Here is a 21243-nt window from a genome sequence, read left to right as displayed (position 1 = left end):
GGATAAGCAATACTGTACGCCGATTCAGAGATACAGTGAAGGGATAGACAGATGGACAAATGTAGGGATCCCCTCGACACGCCGGCTTTGAAATATTTCTTTTCTCGTCATGTTTTGAATAAAGAGTAACACAAATTAAAAAAATAAAACAATTCGCATACGTAAGACTTTTATTCGTAATAAATAAGCTTATATTTTAATATACATTTATATGATTATGTTATTGCTATTATAATACAAAATGAATAGATGATTTGATGATTACTTATAACTAAACTGAGCTGAGCTGCAGCAAAAAAGTCTAATGAAGAGATCAACTCAGTCACACTAATTATGTATGTCCTTCTCATCTAGTCGCTAAAATTTAGCTTTCTATACCTGCGCAAAATAACGCCTAATACATAATTAATTAATTGGTTAGAAAACCCAACTATACTTCTTTTTTTTAGCATTAGAAAGGAAGGTAAGCGATCTTGACGTGTCTTTCATTGAAAAAACACTTTGAAAAAATAAGTCACAGCAAATATGTAACAATTAGCAAGGACATAATGATCATTTACATGTTTTTGGTATCATAAGTAATAGTTACTGATATTTTTAAAACGGTTTTTCAATAAAAAAAACTCGTCAAGATTGTTTACCCTTTTTCTAATGTAAAAAATGAGATGGTTTTTATCGATAGATGGCGTTAGTATGGTGAGGTTCGTTTGACGTTTCTGTCACGATAGCGATTGGTTAATTAACGAGCCAATCACAAGCAAGACTGAAACGTCAAACGGACCTCACGATACTAACGCCATCTAGCGATAAAAACCTTCATTAGAATGATCAATCATATTGGCATTGCCGTGTAATAAGGAAACACTCCTTATCCTTTTGAATGCCACGGTCGAAAACAAACAACAAAAAACAACTGAAAAATCGTTCCATAGGCGCCACGAAATGCCGACGTGGCGTCCACGGCACGAATTTCAGCAGTCGCGTTTTGCTGACTGTGGCGCTCAAAACATACAATTTATGTCTTGTAAAAAAATAAATAAAATGACACAGGCAGCCTTTTGGTCACCCTTTACAATAGCAGAGATCTGGGTAATATTTGTAAATAAACATTTTTAAGCTTTAAATAATAATAATAATAAATCTTTATTGTTCAAAACACATCTATAGTTACAATATGAACCCTGGAGACTGTGTTAGTTTTCACTGCGTTACAGTCTCCAGTAGATACCATTATCATGAACATAGATTCATTGTTAAGAACAAACAGACTATCGATTTGAAAAAAAAAGAGCTACATAAAAAAAGACCATTAGGTTAAAATAAGTTAGTTTTAGTTTTATTTTACTTTTGTAATAACCTATTCGTTATTTTTTGTGTAAATAAAGTATTTTCGGAACCAAAATAAAATAATAATAACACACACAAATTGTTATATAAACACACAAACGCTTTTCTCTATGCAGCAAGTATGGCGCTGCTTGCCTGTGACGTCACATACAAATAAGTCTTCCTCCGTCTAATCTTGACTTTCAAACCTTTATAACTCTGTTGTATTTGAAGATACAACGCTAACATGCATTGTCACACTTTAATTTATATAAATGAATACAAAATATTCAAATGTATTGTTTATAGTTCATTGACACCTCCGCAAAGTAACGCCTGGTTCAATAAATTATTATTTGATTAGTTTAAACAGCTAAGTTGAAGGTGTGTGTGTTTGTGTGTCACATCGGCTTCCGCTTGACGCCGCGGCGTTGCTTGTCGCACGGCACGTTGTGCATCAGCTTGGTGTGAGTGCGCAGATGGGGACCCTGGAAATTTACATTTCAATTAAATCCTAGCCCAGTCACAAATTGATTTATAAAATGTAACACCATCTTAGTACGGTCAGCGTCTGAAGTAGCTGCACGCTTTGTAGTTTGTCGCTTTTCAGCCACGTACGTAACGCCATGCAAGTGATAAATATGTATTTCTCAAAAATGTCCGTAAAAGTTGACATTATTCTTTACACATCAGAAGGTGAAGTGCATAGTTTATGGTCAGCGAAAAATTAAAAAGTCAAAAAGATTGCACGCGCGCTAATTCATTATTGTCGAGCTAGCTTATCAGTCACATTTATTTTTAAAGTTAAAAAGGCCATGGAAATGTTTGCACAAGTCGTATACAGCCAAGTCATTTGGCCGGTATCAGATATTTTGTTGGAACTCCGGACTTTTCCTATTGGGTCTGAAATAGCTTGTTTGTGTTTTCGGTGGAAAAATACACCTGCAGTTTATTTTTAATGAAAAAGACGGGAAAGCATAAGAAAAATATTGGAATAAAATTAAATTTACAATATATTTGAGAAAAAGTTTATTCTATTTCAGAATTATTCACCATTTTTGAGAAAAGCTTTATATTAGTCTCGGCTGGAATAGCAATTGCTGGCTTCGTATTAGTTAAATACTCAATTGCCTACTTCCAGGCCACGACAATAATCTACTATTAATGCGGCAGAGTAATAGAGTGAGCAGCTGCTTTTGATGCTGACTGTACATGCAGACTATTACTATGGAGGAGCGGTGCCTCCTGACACAGGCTTTATCAAGCTTAAAAGGAGGCTCCAGCCATTAAACATTGTCATGTAAAAATTGTTATTGAAAATAAAAAGTATTTGCTTATTTATCATATAACCCTAACATAATACATGCTGTTGAAAAATTCCTGTGCTATAGTTTAATCTACATTAACCCCCTGTTCCACCATCCATAAAAAAATTTGACGGGTAAATGTGATGTCGTCTCTGTTTGTTTTGTTCGAATAGACGGAGACGGCATCACATTCCGTCAAATCATCATCCCATCATCCCAGCCTATATACGTCCCACATAGGGATTGCAAATCCGGACGTATTTTGGAAAATCCGGATTTTCGGATTTCCTATAACTTAAATCCGGATTCCGGATTAAATCCGGATTTTCTATATAAATTTATGTAACTTAATACAGGTGTAAATATTTAGTTTAAAAAAAGGTTTAGCACTTCTATAACTAGTAAAATAACTTTGTTTTATTACCTACTGGTCTTCACCTGTTTGTTAAAAATGAAAGAAATTCAAAATTTAAGGCTTCTTTATTAAAAATAAGACAAGAATCCAATAAAAACCAACAAACAGAAATTTTAACAAAAAATAGAACCGACTAGAAAAAAACATGAAAATATCTTTCCCCCAGTCCGAAGCCGGCGCCCCAGCCAAGATGCCCAGATTATAGCGTTCCGGAAAAACTGACCTCGACAGAGAGTTCCACTCTATAGTCCGCATAATGAAAGAAGAGGCAAACCGCTTCGTGCTCGTGCGTAATGGAGGAATGTCTACAACATTAGGGTGAAACTGCTCGCTGCGCCTAGTCGTTCGGTGACGGAAAGGGGAAGGGGGTATCAGGTTATGTAAAACCTCCGCACACTCACCGAAATGTAACCTATAAAAAACCGAAAGGCAGGCCACTCGTCTACGGTGTTCGAGGCTCAGAAGATTTGCCCCTACGAGTGAGTCACTGCCTATGATCCTTTTCGCTCGGCGCTCCAACGAGTCCAAAGCATCCAGCTGATATCTAGCAGACCCATCCCAGAGATGGGAACAGTATTACATGCAAGAGCGAACTTGAGCTCTGTAAAGATTTAAGAGCTGCTCCAAGGTGAAGTACCGTCTCACCCTGGAGAGGATACCCAGTTTTTTGGCAGCAGTCTTTGCCATGGACTCGATGTAGCGACCGAAATTTAGATTGGATGAGAGATCTAGTCCTTAGAGCTCAAGACGGTCGTTAATCGGAACGGGGACATTCCGGAAAGTCGGAGTCAGTTGAACTTGGGACTCCATTTCGCCCAAAAAAGACAAGCCTGTGTTTTTGAGGCAACCCCCTCGACCTAATTGGCATCACCCCATGGGAAACAGCCTCCAAGGTCAAGTTCACCGCCTCGATCATCGACTCCCTGAAACATTAGACCTTTGATTCAGACTTCGCTTCGGGTGAGTATCTCACCGAGACTGTGCTGTCATCTCCATACCCAAAGATACCGGGTGTTACCAGCAGGTCGTTGATGTACAGCAAAAAAAGAGTCGCGAAGAGCACAGACCCCTGAAGGACACCGGCACTAATACCAAGGAGTATGGACGAGGAGCCATTAACGACAACCCGAATCGATCTGTTCCTCAGGAAATCTTCTATCTAGGTGCAAAGCCCAGGAGCAATAACGTATGCCGTAAGCTTGCCAATGAGACTTGCGTACCAGACCTTGTCGAAAGCCTTAGAGATACCAAGAGACACGGAAAGAGCCTCACCATGTCTCTCAATGGCTTCGCTCCAGAGGTGAGTAGCATACACAAGAAGATCCCCAGTAGACCGGCCTCGACGAAACCCGAATTGATGGTCACTGATGAGGTCACTGATGAGGTCGTTTTTTTTCAGGTATGCAAGGAGACGGTTGTTTAAAACACATTCCATAATCTTACAGAGTAGAGGAGACTTCCTTTCTTACGGACAGGTTGAGCATTGGCAATCTTCCAAGATTCAGAGGCGAGTCATAACAGGGGACAACTCAGGCGCACATGACAGCAAGACAATGGCAGGAATGCCGTCTACAACTATACAAATATATTGGGCTTCAATCACTCCCGCTGGCACGCGCCGAGGCACCGACCCCAGAGTGGCAGAAAACCACTTTCACGGTTCCTTGTAATCGGTTCTACTTTTTCTTAAAAACATTTTTTCATGCTTTTTAGTGTAAAAGATCTAAGATACAATAGTGTAATGTCAACTGCTCGTCACCTTTTACGAAAAATTGTTTTTTTCCGATGCAGAGACGTTCATTATTAAGGAGTCCTGGTTGGTGCTTCATCCATCACATCACCCATTGCATTTCACCATATGAATTGCGATGAGCTTAAATTGCTTAGCAACTGCGTTAAAGTATTTGAAATTCAACCCATGAAGTATTTGTTATTGAGTAGTCGCTCCATTGGCCAAATTTGGTCTTCATCATCTGTTACACTTCACCAAATGATGATTTTTAAGAGCAAATTAACGAGTTATTCCTATATACATATATCGAAATTACCATGGGCGTTCCTACAATATTTGAAGAGTTCCCTCGATTTCCCTAGGATCCAATTATCATGATTTGGTGCTTATGGGACCTAATTGAAAGCATTCCTAGACGAACGAAAAAAAATGTTCAAATCGGTTCATAAATGACGGAGTTCTGAGGTAACAAACATAAAAAAAAATTAAATAAAAATCCGATTATCCGGATTTTAGAACTGAAAATCCGGATTTAAAATTCACGCTTTAAATGCTAAAAATCCGGATTTTCGAACTTCGGATTATCCGGATTGCAATCTCTAGTCCCACAGCAGGGCACAGGCCTTCTCACGGAATGAGAGGCTTGGGCAGAGTTCCCACGCGGGCCCAGTGCGGATTGGGAACTTCACACACACCGTTGAATTGCTTCGCAGGTTTGTTGTGCCGGTTTCCTCACGATGTTTTCCTTCACCGTAAAGCTCGTGGTAAATTTCAAATGTAATTCCGCACATGAATTTCTAAAAACTCAGAGGTGCAAGCCGGGGTTTGAACCCACGATCCTCTGCTTGAGAGGCGATAGGTCAAACCACTCGGCCGCCACGGATCCGTCAAATAAAATTAACCAATGGGTGGTGAAACAGCCCCTAAGGCTACTGATTATTATAGCGGGTGTGGCCTGTAATCATCATCATCATCCCAGCCTATATACGGCCCACTGCAGGGCACAGGCCTTCCCTCAGAATGAGAGGGCTTGGGCAGTAACGGGTTGGGTTTTTTGTTAAAACAAAAAAGGTTGAAAACGGCTGCTATAGGGTATACGGTACCTGCTTAAAAGAGCTGTCACACATGGAGCACTTGTACGGACGCTCGCCTGTGTGCACCTGTATACAACACATTTTTGAGTATGTCAATAGGTGCACAATGTTAAAAGAAAAACGTTATATTTATAAGTAAACACCATTGAAAAATATTAGTTACAAGGTTTTTATTTAATCTAAGTTTAACTTTAAATATGTTTACATACAGGGTGTTTGGCAGTCGGGTGTAGGGGTTTTGATGCGTAGGATCATTCTGAACATTCTTGACCGCATTTACTATGGTGCAAAGTTTAGTTTTCTTTTTTTAAATGGCATATTATTAGAAAGCGCGTAAATAAAAAAAGTTCATTAAGCAATTTTACGCTTAAATCGCTGTTTCTGTTTTTATAGTGACGCGAAGTTACAAAATTATATTAATTATGCGAGTTTTTTTATCGTCATGTCTAAAGATGTTTTTTTATCAGTCTAGCAGAAGTGGGCCATTATTTGAATTTATTTTGAAGATCCAAGGCATTTCAAAGGCAAAACACTAAATTTATCTCAATACAAGCTACCTATACAGGTTGTTAAATAAAAAATAAACTGGCAAACAAAGTAGTTATTAAAAATAAAAATCTCTCAAAAACCGTAAAACTTGGTATAATAGTAAAATTGTGGTCAAAAATGCTCAGAATGACCTTAACTATCATCCCTTAAAACCCCTACATCCGACTGCCAAACATCCTGTAAATGTTTCATGTTACAGATTGGCTAAAACCAAAAACTATTTTCAGTGAAATGGGCGCTAGTGTAGCGTGAGGTCTCTAGTTTTTAGGTGAGCTACGCGGGTTTATTTAAAATTAGAGTAATTTTGTGAATATTTTGCAATATCTGAAACTAATTATGGCAAATATGCATTCCGGGGCAATGAATGTCTGTGTTTTGAGACAGTTTTGTCTTTCGGAAACCTTTGTCCTCCCTTATTTCCGAACAAAACGGGGACTATGCAACACTGTGGCATGCTCGATATTTTTATGGTACGGTTTTAAGGTGTATTAAATATGATTTTAATCTAAACTTTGTTTTCACGCCCGTAATAACAGACTTTGAAAGCCATACTTAAAAACCTCACGCAACAGTGCGCCATCTAGTGAGACAAAAAACGATAGCCCTCATTGCATACGCTTATGGTAGAGCGACTTTACAGATACGTACCCTGCTGTGCAGCTGTAAGGCCACCTTCTGCTTGAAGGCCTTGGGGCACGCGGCGCACATGTACGGCCGCTCCTCAGAGTGCACCAGCTGGTGAGTCTACGCACAAACACAATGCTATGTTTACAAATTACTATGACAAATTTGTAAAATCCATAAGGAAATTGTGAATTTCGATTCAACTAAAATACTGCCTAGAAACTGGGCAAAGTACTTCCAAATATATGACGACCCGTCCCTAGGGTAACAAGGGGCGAGTGTAACTGGTGTCTCGTGGTACTGCGGGTGACGATTGTAACTGGTGACTTATGGCACCGCGAGCGGCGAGTGTAACAGGTGTCTCGTGGCACTGCGGGTGACGATTGTAACTGGTGTCTTATGGCACCTTGGGCGGCGAGCGGAGAGCGGCGAGCGGCGAGTGTTCCCATTACCAGCACAATACTCACGATGAGCGCCTGCGGCATGGTGAAGCTCTTGGGGCACTGCGTGCACTTGTAGGGCCGCTCGCCGGTGTGGCTGCGCTGGTGGTACACCAACGCCGCGTTCGACTGTACACACACACACACACACACGATACATTATGCATGCATAGTCGAACAAAGGGAATCATGTGGGCGGGACCTTTTGCTTCGTGTTGACATTCCCACCCTGGTACATAAATGTATATTACGAGTACCAATAGGAAATATGCAAGGAACACAAATTTTCTCTTAAACATTTTAATGAGCAAAACTGGTAAATAAAATGAATGATGTAATATTTATTTGTGTCACAAGGGAGCAAATGGTGTATTTACGGCGAGGGCGTAAATTGAATCCAGAATGTAGCGAAGGATTCTACATTAGAATCCTGAGCGTAGCGAGGGATTCTAAAGAAGAATCCTAAGCGTAATGAGGGATTCAAGGTTAGCGCCCAAGATGAAAATAATTTGCTCCCGAGTGGCTCATACAACTTTTCACACCGAGCATTTATAAACTGAAAAAAAAAATCTAAATATTATTTATTAAAGAACAACCAGCATAGAAAATGGCGTGGCTTTACAATTATCAACTTCAAAAAATGCCATTTGGAATAAAACACTTAGAAAAGCCTTGAACAGAAAAGTTGCACTTTGCTCCCTCTCGTCAGGGAGGAAAAGTTACTTTTCTGAAGGAGAGGTGTGAAAAAATCATTAATATCTGTTGAAAAATAAGCAAGATAGGAGCGAATGAATTTTGCATTCCATCTCTTTCTAGAAAAATTACGTCATTCCATGACAATCCGTCATCTCTCATCCTCTCTGTCATTATCTTAGTTGTTTTTAGGGTTCCGTATCTCGAAAGGAAAAAACGGAACCCTTATTGGATCACTTTGTTGTCCGTCCGTCCGTCTGTCAAGACCCTTTATCTCAGGAACGCGTGGAGGTATCAAGCTGAAATTTATATCAAATACTCATGTCTACTGTGCCTTGGAGCTGTGAAAATATTAAACTTCTAAGCCAACGCAATCAAAAGATACATATCCTCCAGGGTACTTCCCGTGAACTCAGAATCTTGCGAAAACCGTAAATTTTTAGTTACATCATATAATTATTTATACGGAACCCTCGGTGCGCGAGTCCGACTCGCACTTGGCCGGTTTTTTATTATTATTTTACAACTCAAATTGTTACAATAAAGATATATTTGAACAAATATAAAAAAAGGGTTGCGTTTGTTTCCGCCACACTCACCTCGCACGCCTTTCCGCATATCTCGCACATGGCCTCCCTCCGCTTGGGCGGCTCGTCGCGGCGCGTCTGCCGCGCGTCGGCCGCGCGTTTGTCGCGCGACTTCCGCCAGCGCACGTTCAAGTGGACCCGCTGGTGGTGCACGTCGTACGAGGATGAGCTTGCGAATGTTTTGTTACACTGGAAATAAAATACATTAAAAAATCACAAAACCCGAATTTAAAAAAAAAATCTAGTAGTCTAGTATCTGTTAAGTGGGTCAATCAAGTTTTCAGTGCATGTTATTCTGTCCCGTTACCCAGGAGACCTCAGTGATACACTTTGTTAGAAAAATGTTTGCAATATATACTACATATTTTGGGTATACTGTACGGAGACCTCAACGCGTCAGTCCGACTCGCACTTGGCTATTTTTTACTGGTGTGCCGTGAAACTTTGGTGAACGAAAAGCGAGCCGTTAAAACCAAAAGGTATGAGGGTGTCCCACGGTTATGCCACATGGAGGGAAAGTATCTTAAATAATGTAAATAGACAATATTATTATTATAATTATATGAATCGTATGAAATCTGAAATAAACATTTAACATTATTTATTTATTTTATTATTATTTTTGAAAGAAATTTTTATTTTTATTTTTTTCATCACACTTGCTCGTAAACAGTGTCGTGACATGCAGGCTACCTTGGTTGCAACCCCCCAAATAAAACCCTCGACCTTAATGTGCTTGTCATGAAACCCGTGGTCGGTAAATGAGTCATTGCCTGTACTAATTTTCATGCCATGAAGCCCAAGGTCGGTCGCATGAGTTTGTTACTGCATGGTGTGCTGCTGCTCCGTGCGCGCGCTGCACATGCTGCGGAGGGGGAGGGGGGGGGGGGGGAGGAGGGCGGCGCGGAGCTGGCGCTGCCAAGAGCGCAGTTAGTGGTATCGGCAATTTTTGATAAAATATTAGTTTTTCTTTTACAAATATACAATTTTACTCGCAAATGTGATGAAAAACATTGTATGTCGCACGGGCGGTACTAGAATTACGAACATCAACTCATTAAAGCCCTCAGTCAGACTCTCGTTCGTAATTCCTTATTTACCGCCCTTAAGACACAATGTACTATAAAACTATTTAAACTGTAATCAAAGGAATATGAATAATCTCCTGTCTGAATCTGTCCTGTGTGGCTATGCCGTGGGATACCCTGTATAAACCGCCACGTGCCTACCTCCAAGCACTTGAACTGGTCCGTGTTGTGACACTCTTGCGCGTGACTCTGCAGCGCCTCCTCAGAGGGCAGCGACTCACCACACGTCAGACACGGCCTGCAACCAACATTAAGAGTATTCACCTTGCTCTCTCAATAAGCATCAGCTAACTTTATTATGATAAATTCAAAATTCAAATTCAAATCATTTATTCAGTAAATAGGCCGCAATGGGCACTTTTACACGTCATTTTTTAAACTACCAGCGCTTTCGGAAGGACCATTCATTGCCAAGAAGAATGCGCCGCAAGAAACTTGGCAGAAAGTCATTTTTTCAACATAAAATAATTACAAATAAAATACTTAAAAAAAACACACAATTAAATAAAAAAAATACAGGGATGTATGGGGTCCCTTAGTTACAAAACTAAACACTACAGTTGAGAAAGGAAGATAAATACGAACTTTCTGACGTAATACTACCTAGGGTCAATCAGCTTTTTAGTGTTATTCTGTCCCGTTACCCAGGAGACATCTGTGATACACTTTGTTAGCAAAATGTGAGCAATTTATACTTTTAGCACACTTAGGAGATGAGCCGTAAGGGAATTGCCTTAAAACTATCACAACTCCTAACTTTTAGTGGCGTTGTACCACATAAAATAATATTTTTAATAGGTGACTCAGGAGACGTTACTGTAGCAAAAAGCTAGCTACACTAAAATATTGATTGACCCCCAAAACAGTATTCATTACATCTGTATGTATCGATATAAAGAAATTGAGTTTAAAGGAGCGGCCACACCGCTGCTTTAAAAACGGTTACCGCACGGAATCGCAGTGACGCACCGTATGCGCACCGTTTTTATCGCATGCTCTCCACAACGCTGCTTAAAATACGAAATCGCAGTGACGTGCCGTAAACGTCAGGACTTTACCGAACAAGAGTCGTGACGTTTACTGCACGTCACTGCGATTCCGCGCTTTTTGCGTATTTTAAGCAGCGGTGTGGATAGCATGCGATAACAACGGTGCGCATACGGTGCGTCACTGCTATTCCGTACTGTCACCGTTTTTTAAGCAGCGGTGTGGCCACTCCTTAACACGTAAAACCTAACTTGATATGATAACATAACCGACTTATGTCTATGCTCTGCAATTTGTGGGACGTATATATAAAAGCCAAGATGACCATGATGATGATGATGGTAGTTACTGACCTCAAGTCGGGGTCGCAGCCCGCCGCCGCGTGACGCGCCAGGGCGTCTTGGCTTAAGAACTGGAGCCCGCACGACGCACACTTAGATTCTGGCTTCACTGAAGCGATCTGGAATTTACAGTTCATTATTACAATCAATTATTATGTGACGGGGCTGCTGGCGCCCCTGTGCACCTGGCTGGGTGATTGATTCACTAGCTCGGGAGAGAGGGTTATTGAGAGATAATTATGAAACACCAGGTGTACAGGTTTTTTTTAAAAGCCCAATAATAGATATTTTCACATAGTAGTTCACTTCTCAGATATCTAATTGAATTGAGCAAATAAGACAATAAAAGAATAATGAAACAATAATACTTTTAGCAATAATTTTTCACTTAATGTAACACTGCATATGTTGTTTGAAAAATAAAATTTACAATTTCATTAAAATAATCATTTCATGTTTATACTCTTATATACGTATTCAAAGTAATGTTATGCTAATTGTGGCGTTGTCTGGTAAAAGGTACCTTGTTGTCGGTTCTAGTTTCCGAGATAATCGCGCTTGAAGTAAAATGTCGAAAAAAATCATTTTTTCTTTTTTTACTCTATATTAATAAGCAGGGTCTAAATTTTAATTTTACAAGAGATACAAGTTTTTAAAACGATTTTTATGAGTTAAAACATCCCTTAAAGTTTAGTAAGAAAGGTACCTTATTGTCGGTGCCGCTCTTGAATGCTTTCTGTGCGCTCGGTATCGGTTTGGAAGACGTGTCGGACGTCGGTACTTTGTCGGCGCGTCATCATCATCATCATCATCCTAGCCTATACGTCCCACTGCTGGGCACAGGACCCCTCTCAGAATGAGAGAGCTTGGGCATTAGTTCCCACGCGGGCCCATTGCGGTGCTTGTCGGCGCGTAAAAAACGTCAAGAATCATCATAAAATGCGTTTAATTATAGTAAGGTAAATCATCAATAACTGGCCACCATTAGGCGGTAGCCAGTTAAGCCCTTATTACACTAGCGATTTGCGGCGAGTTGAAAGTGAGGTGAGCGCGCAGCGAGTTCGCTTCGAGAGCGTAACGATTTCACCGCGAGCATGAAACGATATCGCCGCGAGCGCGCAACGATGTCGCTGCGAGTTCGCTGCGTTAGCGCCGAAGACGCCCTATTTATTATACGAAAGTCTACAATATGGCGTTTTTGACGCTAAAGCAGCGAACTCGCCATGCGCTCGCAGCAGCAACATCGTTGCGCGCTTGCGGCGAAATCGTTATACGCTCGCAGCGCCTCGCTTGCCTCGCTTTCAACTTTCCCGCGAATCGCTAGTGTGATAAGGCCCTTATTGACGATTTACGCCAATTTGTCTTTTTTTTACTCGACTGGATGGCAAACGAGCAAGTGGGTCACCTGATGGTAAGAGATTACCACCGCCCTTAGACACCTGCAACACCAGGGGGATTGCAGATGCGTTGCCAACCTAGAGGCCTAAGATGGGATACCTCAAATGCCAGTAATTTCACCGGCTGTCTTACTCTCCACGCCGAAACACAACAATGCAAGCACTGCTATTCACGGCAGGATTAGCGAGCAAGATGGTGGTAGCAATCCGGGCGGACCTTGCACAAGGTCCTACCACTTGCTGGTCTTTAGAGGTTGATTTATAGTAATAATAATAACGATTAATAGTTACAACTACAAATCAAAAGCATTTTTTAGATCTTATTCTTAACTATGTCACTAAACATTTTACGACCGACAATAAGGTACCTTTTCAAATACGTTAATCATTTAGTGTGTTGAGACAAAATTATAGGTTTTGGTAAGAGTTTTAATACTACAGTGTTCTTAAATTAAGACTATTAAAATAAATTGTAAGTTATTAGTCGTTTTTAAAATGATATCACTTCATAATCACTAAATATTTTACCACCGACGATAAGGTACCTTTTAGAAAATATATAGTGATTGTACCAACTTTTTACTAAACTTTACCTTGAATTTTGAGATTGAAAAAACTAGTTTTTTATGTTTTATTGAGTTAATTTGGTCTCATTTGGCTATGTTTTAGCGTACTAAATATAAAAGTTTGTTGATTTGACTGTTTAATTACATTTGTAAACAACAAAGTTATTTTTGTTAAAGTATTTTTTTTATATAATAAACAACGTTAATTCAAAACGGAGTAGTTCTTATTTAGTGTCCAATTACGCATAATATTTTTTTCCTTCGATAAAATCCAATAGAAATATACTATAAATAGAAAAAAATGTAAAAAATCCATCAACCTTTTTTATTACTTTATGCACTTTGCAAGGTAAACTATAGTAAAAACCGTTGTCCAATTACAAAATTGTTCTTGAAACCTGAAAGCTCGTACAATCTACTCCTCAAATAGCATGTCATCTATGTAACTTCCAACAATAACATACTTTTATTGGGTGTACAAGTTTGAATTCAATTTCTCATAATCACCTTTTCTGGCTTTTGAGCTTTAACATTTTTTTAAAAATATCTATTAAACCTACATGCATGTTTCTTACATGGTTCGATAGCTAAATGTATGTAGATTATGGGATATCAATAACTCAATACCGACAACAAGGTACCTTTTCCCAGATAACGCCAAATAAATTTATGCCAACTTATTGTTATGCCAATCCACATTATGCGTATTCAGTTATGCGAATTAACATAGAGCCCAGCACGGTACCTGCGGGTGCGCGCGCGACTTGTGTTGTAACAGCCCGAGGCGGCCCACGAAGGTCTCGCCGCACGCGTCGCACGCCACGTTCATGGCGGGGTGCTGCAGCCGCACGTGCGACAGATACGTCGAGCTCTTGCTGCAGACAAGTGAACGACGTCAGTGACACCCAGAGACAACCCTCATCATATCATATATCAATCTAATCACTGAATCTAAACGCTGCCAGCATCTTCGGGACCTTGCCTAAGGATTACTCTTTATGTAATTTATTTTAGTTTTAGGTTCTATTTTTATTTTATGTAGGTAAGTTTGTTAAGTATAGGACTGTTTTTAATAAATAAAAATGAAAGTATTGACATAAGGTTTCTTTTAGTAAACAATTTTTATAACCCCGGCGGGAGTACGCTCCTTAGAATAGTAATTGTGATTATCTGAAAAAAAAATACAATACAATACTAGATTCAATGGCGCGTGTGAAGTTCCCAATACGCACTGGGTCCGCGTGGGAACTACGGCCCAAGCCCTCCTGCTCTGAGAGAAGGCCTGTGCCCAGCAGTGGGATGTATATAGGCTAAATGATGATGATGACTAGAATCAAAGTGATTTTTTTTATGGCTTTCACTCTTTCTGTTTTAACAAGACGTATTTCGCCAATGTCTGGTTATGAGTAGGTACTTAAATTTTTATTTTCTTTGATTTAATGTAAAATTTAACTTATGTAATCTAAAATACTATTTAATCTATCCACATATACGTGAGCGCTGTATATACCTATTGTTAGTGTTACATATAGTATAAGAACCATTGTAAATCTAATGTAATTTCCTGTGTAAACACTGTTGGTATATCAATAAATAAATAAATAAATAAATGTCAAAGTAGAGACATTACACACATGAGGAAACTACAGTTCATATACCTAATTTTGATTTTGAGTGAGGAACAGACAGGAGACCTAAAACCAATAACGTGATATTCATTCCCAATTTGGATAACTAATGAATAATGATTGTGAAAGCCGACAGCTGTCCGTTGACAGGTGTCAAATAGGCCTGTTCCCTAGCCAGCACTCACGTGAAGCTCGCGCCGCAGTGCTTGCACACGTGGATCTTGCCCGTGTGCCACTCGAAATGTTTCTTCGCTTGGTACCTGCCACAGATACAACATAAAACATAGCCAAATTTCATAAACTACACTAGCCGGCCATAGACAATCGCAATTTTTTATTAGCAGTGTCAATCAACTTCTCATTGTTGCCATGGTAACGTCACCTGAGTCACTTATTAAAAAGTATGATTTTATGGGGTACAAATTCACTTCAAGTCAGGAGTTGGGAAAGTTTGAAGGCAATTCCGTCATGGTCCATCTATTAAGCATGCTAGTAGTATGTATTGTAAACATTTTTCTAACAAAAAGTATCACTGATGTCTCTTGAGTTACAGAACAGAGTAACATACACTAAAAAGTTGATTAATCCAGCAGCACTTTTCCTTTGAATATCTAGTATCACTTTTCACTTATCACAATTCATATTAATTCAATTATATGAGAACGAAGAATGTATTCTGTGTTATTCTATGATATGAATATCTAGACAATTAATTATATTTATAACAAAAAGGGATCATACATAAATTGCGTCACACATTTAAGGGGGGGAGAGGGGTCAAACGGTTTGGTTAGGTGCAGATAGAAACATGCGTCGGACGACGTGGCGTGGCGTCGCATTAGGCTGCGTCTCACAGCAAAGATGTGCGAAGAATATGTTTTTATGAACCAATAGAAACGCTTCATTCCACCTATACCCGCACAACCGAGTACTGCCTTTTCGCAACGTAACGTTTGGCAACCTGTTTCATTTCGCAACTTTTCATCTCGCAAACTTTAAAACTGTAAATATTTCAGGATTTATTTCAGGGCCATCGTGTAGAACCCTTTAGGTTAGGTTAGTTTAATTTTATAAAAATCCTGAAATATTTACAGTTTCAGAAATACTTACAGTTTCAGAAATATTAAACAGTTGGGAAATGAAAAGTTGCGAAATGAAACAGGTTGCCAAACGTTATTCGCCGAAACATTAGTAAACCCCGCACAACACATCTCTGGTGGAAACAGCTGAGCGGAGCGAGGCGAGTCAAAGTCAAATTAAAAATATCTTTATTCAATTTAGGCTATAACAAGCACTTATGAATGTCAAAAAAAATCTACCACCGAAACTCAACGAGGTATATATGTGTATATATTTAAACAGATTTACAATATTATTAAATGATATGTATATAGTATTTAACACAACATTTTACAATATTATTAAATGATATGTATGCGGATCGGAATTAAATAAATAAATAAATAAATATCATGGGACACTTGACAGGTTTGACCTAGTCCCAAACTAAGCAAATGCGGACACTATCGGGATTATTTCCAAATATCACTGTCCATGATATAATCATTAACTTTATAATACCCCTTAGATATTAACGTCTTCTTGACAATAGATCTGAATTTTGTATCCGTTTCATTTGTAATACTTTTTGTAATTTTATTATAAAAACGTATGCAATTTCCCAGAAACGACTTTTTGGTTTCTAAATGAAACATTTCTATTGGTTCATGAAAAACACATTCCTTCCCACATCTCTGGTGGAGATGGAGCCTTAGCCTACAACGTGCAACCTTTACACAGCTTATTCCATTTCCTCCAGCTGTTCCCTCTGGCTCTGGCTCGGACTGCCTCACCTGTTCCGGGAGACGAAGCTGCACTCCCGGCAGAGGAACTTGAGCCGGTGCAGGTCCTGGTGCTCCTGGCGCCGCGACGCGCGCTTGAAGCGCACGCGGCACACCTCGCACGCGTGCCCGCCCATGCTCTGACAGACAGACATCTGGGTCAATCAACTTTTTAGTGTTGTTATTGTCTCGTAACTCAGGAGACATCAATCAGTGATACACTTTGTTAGAAAAATGTTTGCTATTTATACTATATAGTACGATTACACATGGGTGTTACGAAATAACCCGTAAAACGATGATTTTTAATTTTTAATTTAAATTGGATGGTTCAATCAACTTTTTAGCGAACCTTGTTGCCATGTTAACGTCTCCCGAGCTACTTATTAAAAGTTTGATTTTATGGGGTACAAATCCACTCAAAGTTAGGAATTGTGACAGTTTTAAGGCATTGCCCTCATGGTTCATCTCATTTACATGCTAGTAAGTAGTATATATTGCAAACATTTTTCTAACAAAGTGTATCACTGATGTCTCCTGGGTAACGGGATAGAATAACGTACACTGAAAAGTTGATTGACATTCAACAGGCGGGACTGAAGCGTTCACACCTTTAAAATTTAACTGAAACAATTCGAAATATTAACATTTCCAAAATCAAATTTAAACAAAACACAATCTGGTTGAATTTAAAGAAGAGAAAATTTCGAATTATTTCAGTTTAATTTTAAAGGTGCGCATTTATTATTTTACTACAATTAATTATTTTATTTAAACCAATAACTACCAGTAGGTAGTCTGGATACATGGTCACCCTACATTGATTATTAAAGTAAAGTAGATATCTACGTTTTAACGTCCATATTCACGACTTTTACAATGACAACTTATTGCTTAAAGGTAATTTAAAGTATAAAGCTTTTTAAAGAGATCGTCAGCCATAAACAACTGAACGGGTTTGCATGAAATTTAGTATACAGGCAATATATACTCTGGATTAACATATAGACTACTTTCTATCCCGAAATAATGTATGGTTCCTGTGGGATTGAACTACATACTGATTCTGACCGAGCGAAGTCGCGGGCAAAATCTAGTAAAATAATAATAAAAAAAGTCTATGGTCTCTTGGCTCACGGGGCTGTGTCGTATCATGTGGTTGTTGTAGGCGTCCTCGGCGCGGAACCCTTTGCCGCACTCCTCGCACTTGTACGCCGCGTACTGGTAGTTGTCGGAGGACTTACGCGCCTGAATCTCTTCCAGCTGTTGCTCCTGTAACGTCACCATCATCATCGTTTTATAAATCTTAATTCAACATACGTTTTACTATATAAAAACTAACACCGAAAACAAAGTAAAAGAGAAGAATGACACACATGTCAAAACTAGGATGATCCTGTTTCAGGCGTAAAAAGGACGTACATAACGACATAACTGTAATGTACAATACAATATATTAGGAAACCTTATTGACAATAACAAAATCACAGAACAATGTTTTTTTTTAATTGACAATATTTTCTCTGAATCTTTGTAGGTCTTTTTTTTTTATTCGACTGGATGGCAAACGAGCAAGCCAAGCCGTAAGACGTCCACTTCAGGACAGAGGCCTCCCCCATAAAGCTCCAGTTGTTTCAGTTGGAAGCTGCGGCTTTAACCAAGCCATTCATATAAATTTAAAATTAAAAACTGCAGCACTACATACCTTAGTTAAAGCAATTATTTCACAGCTATAATTGCTCTCGAACTTGGCAAAATCAAAGTCAGGCAAATAATCATTATCTGATATTCTTTTTTTAATTTTTCTCTTAACTCTTTTCTCTGTGACAATTTTTTTTCTTCTCCCTTTCTTTTTCTTGACATCCGCTATGGGATTTGTAGTTACAAAAATATGTTCAGAAGTATTATTACCATCACTGAAATCATCTACATCATCTTTGTCTTTGATTTCATATTCTGTTTTCAAATCATCAGACTCTGGAATTATATTGTCTATATCCTCTTCTTTTTTTATTTCCTCGACTTGTATAGACTCTGTGTAGTCTGTGGCATCAAGTTTTTTTAAAGTGAGATTCAGTAGGAGATGATGGGAGAAGCGGTCTATGGTTTTTATGTAGCCGGTGGTTAGCTGAAAAAAAAAAACTTTACTTTACTTTAGCCACTTGACAGTCGGACGATACCATGGTATCTAAAACCAAAATGCTTCTGCTTCCACCCGTCCATGGATACTTTACTGTCATAAAGCTTCAACTTGATTTTGCGCACAAATCTTATATTATATGCTATTGTTTTAAAAACATTATTTGAATAAGTAAACATTAATGTACATCTAAGTACTTATTTCTTCTGCAGCAAAGAGATAAATTAATTTGTTTGAAAATTGGATTTACAGTGATTTATTTGAAAAATCAATATAAAATATCTATCTCATTTTCAAAACTTTATAACTGTTATATGTAAAGGTAGCTTAAAAACTGTTTTTTGTTTAATAACATTAACATATAGTTAAGCTTTTAATTACAAAATAAACAAAAAGTGGTCCATATTCTAACAAAAAAAAAGGTTTTAGTTTGCATTATTACCCCCATGAGGCTGACAAAGTCACATTTGGTGTACTAAAGCTTTGTTGCAATATAAAAAAAAATTACAATGGAACTCACATGAGGGACCTGTTCTGCTAAGCAGTGCTGAGCTCGGAGGCACTTTGAACGGAATAACACATATTTGTGAAGTGTGGCGCAGCAGTACACACACAGGTGTTGCGGAAGACCATCAAGTACTAAAACCTGGAAACATTTGTAGCAAATATTAAGGGCCTGTTTCATCACTTATAAACTCACTTTAAGTGGTGGATATCAGTGATGCCATCTCTGTTTGTTTTGTCCAAATAAACAAAGACAGCATTACTTTTATCTGACACTTAAAGTTAGTCAACAATTAGTGAAACAGGCCCTTATTAACGTTGCATAAAATCTGCATCTTTTCATGTATACCTGCAGAATTTTACCGAGTTTTTCTGTTTTTACACATTTTGAATCGTTTATTTTATGAGATAATTTTAAGAGAAGCTAAATTTACACTATATAGAAAGTTCTGATTATGATGTACCTATATACATTCTTATAATGACCGTTTTGTAGTCATTTCATAGTTGCATAGTTGAAACTACAGCGCGAATAAGTAAACAGTACTTACAGGAGTCCCAGTTATGTGTGTAAATGCCTCCGAAAGTCGGTTTTCGTGAATGTTATACAATTTAATATCCGTAGCCAAGCAAGCCCGACAACTCAACAATTTTGCAGACGGATTTGCGGATTCTTCTTTCACAGTTCTCATATTGAAACACTTTTAACACATAGGTACAACATTCATGATTGCATCAAAATACAATAATAACGCGCTGAAGGTTCTTTTCGTATCGTAAAACACAAAATAGGTATAGCCAAATGCACTCCGTCCGATACACAGACTACCTCTATAGGTACTAATACTCTTTGCAGACTACTAAGAGATATGGTCCGATGGTCCGATATCTCCTCGAGCTGTCAACAGCAGAACACAACAGCTGTCATGTCAAATAAAACAAATGTTCGGATACTAATACAATACCTACAACAAAAATTCGTATGGTAGTTTTAGTATTTCCGATTCTGGCAGCATTGCTAAAGTGTCGACTTACCTATCGTCTCTTCTTCTAATACAGCCAATGCAACGACAAAAAAGGCCGGATTTTATTTAGTAATTATAATTAAATAAAAAGTTGGAAAACCACCGACTTTGTCACTTCAAAGTTCAATATCTCAAAAATGGCTGAACCAATTTTGATGAATTATGTCTAACAACCATCGCTAGAAAACCTGATTTCAAACAAAAAAAGCGCATTCAAATCGGTCCACCCGTTTAAGAGCTACGGTGCCACAGACAGACATAGCGGTCAAACTTATAACGAACTCAAACTCACAACATTTATTGACTTGACATCCCTCTTTTTGCGTCGGGTGTTAACAAAACAAATTTTTACAGATTCAAACTATGGGCACTGGGCACTTGGGCAGTATGGTCAAACAGCACAAGTAAAATTGTATTGACAGATAATTAAAAAAAAAACAGTTTGTTTATAACCTCAAAAAAACATACATGTGAACACTGCCAATTTGTTATTACAAAAAAATTACAGATAATTCGTCTTTAGCAATGGAAGAATTACTAACAATTGACTCCGTCTACTCTAAAGAGGAGAGTCATACCGTATTAGTGAACTTTCAAAACGGAGAGCCCGAAGACGACCTCGATGTAGACTGCAAACGTCTCGTAGACGAAAATGGTAACAAATCTTTAGTTACCGAAATATCTGACGTATTGTACGCAGGAGACGAAGATGCAGAAGACCTCGGCCAAACGTTTATCCTAGTTAGAAACAGAAAAACCGGAAAAGTACGATTGATAGAGGTTGGATGTGCAGAACTAAAACCAGTGATAAAAATCGACCTAGATACTTCGCAGTTGCACGAAACGAGCAGGTTAGAGTTAAGCAGGAAGTTTGGATCAAAGAAACAGAAGCAGCAAATGGAACAGAAAGAAAAACTGAAGGTTAATGTACAAACTGTGACGGAACAAATGGTAAATGT

At 38.6% G+C, this 21243-nt stretch overlaps 1 protein-coding gene across 1 annotated transcript; it reads right to left on the bottom strand.

The window, feature by feature from the left end:
- Positions 1-156: 156 nt before the first annotated feature.
- Positions 157-20152, bottom strand: LOC141444726 (uncharacterized). The gene is made up of 14 exons (XM_074110341.1): positions 19811-20152; positions 19276-19401; positions 18321-18743; positions 17753-17887; positions 16628-16755; positions 14960-15034; positions 13892-14021; positions 11196-11302; positions 9997-10093; positions 8780-8956; positions 7515-7616; positions 7072-7167; positions 5884-5940; positions 157-1814 (listed from the first exon to the last, which is right to left on the bottom strand). The coding sequence occupies exons 1-14, from the start codon at positions 19949-19951 to the stop codon at positions 1728-1730; spliced, it is 1881 nt and encodes a 626-aa protein (XP_073966442.1). The 5' UTR covers positions 19952-20152; the 3' UTR covers positions 157-1727.
- Between the last annotated feature and the right edge of the window lie 1091 nt (positions 20153-21243).

The sequence above is a fragment of the Choristoneura fumiferana genome, chromosome 30 (assembly GCF_025370935.1).
Source record: "Choristoneura fumiferana chromosome 30, NRCan_CFum_1, whole genome shotgun sequence".
NCBI lineage: Eukaryota > Metazoa > Arthropoda > Insecta > Lepidoptera > Tortricidae > Choristoneura > Choristoneura fumiferana.
The sequence above is the reverse complement of the archived record's forward strand: the minus strand, read 5'-3'. Positions and strand labels throughout refer to the sequence as shown.

Coding starts and splice junctions, on each gene's coding strand:
- LOC141444726 (XM_074110341.1), bottom strand. CDS start 19,951: ATGAGAACTGTGAAAGAAGAATCCGCAAATCCGTCTGCAAAATTGTTG. Junction 15,035..16,627: donor AGCTTCGTCTCCCGGAACAG/GTGAGGCAGTCC, acceptor TATCTGTGGCAG/GTACCAAGCGAAGAAACATT. Junction 8,957..9,996: donor ACCAGTTCAAGTGCTTGGAG/GTAGGCACGTGG, acceptor TTTTATTTCCAG/TGTAACAAAACATTCGCAAG.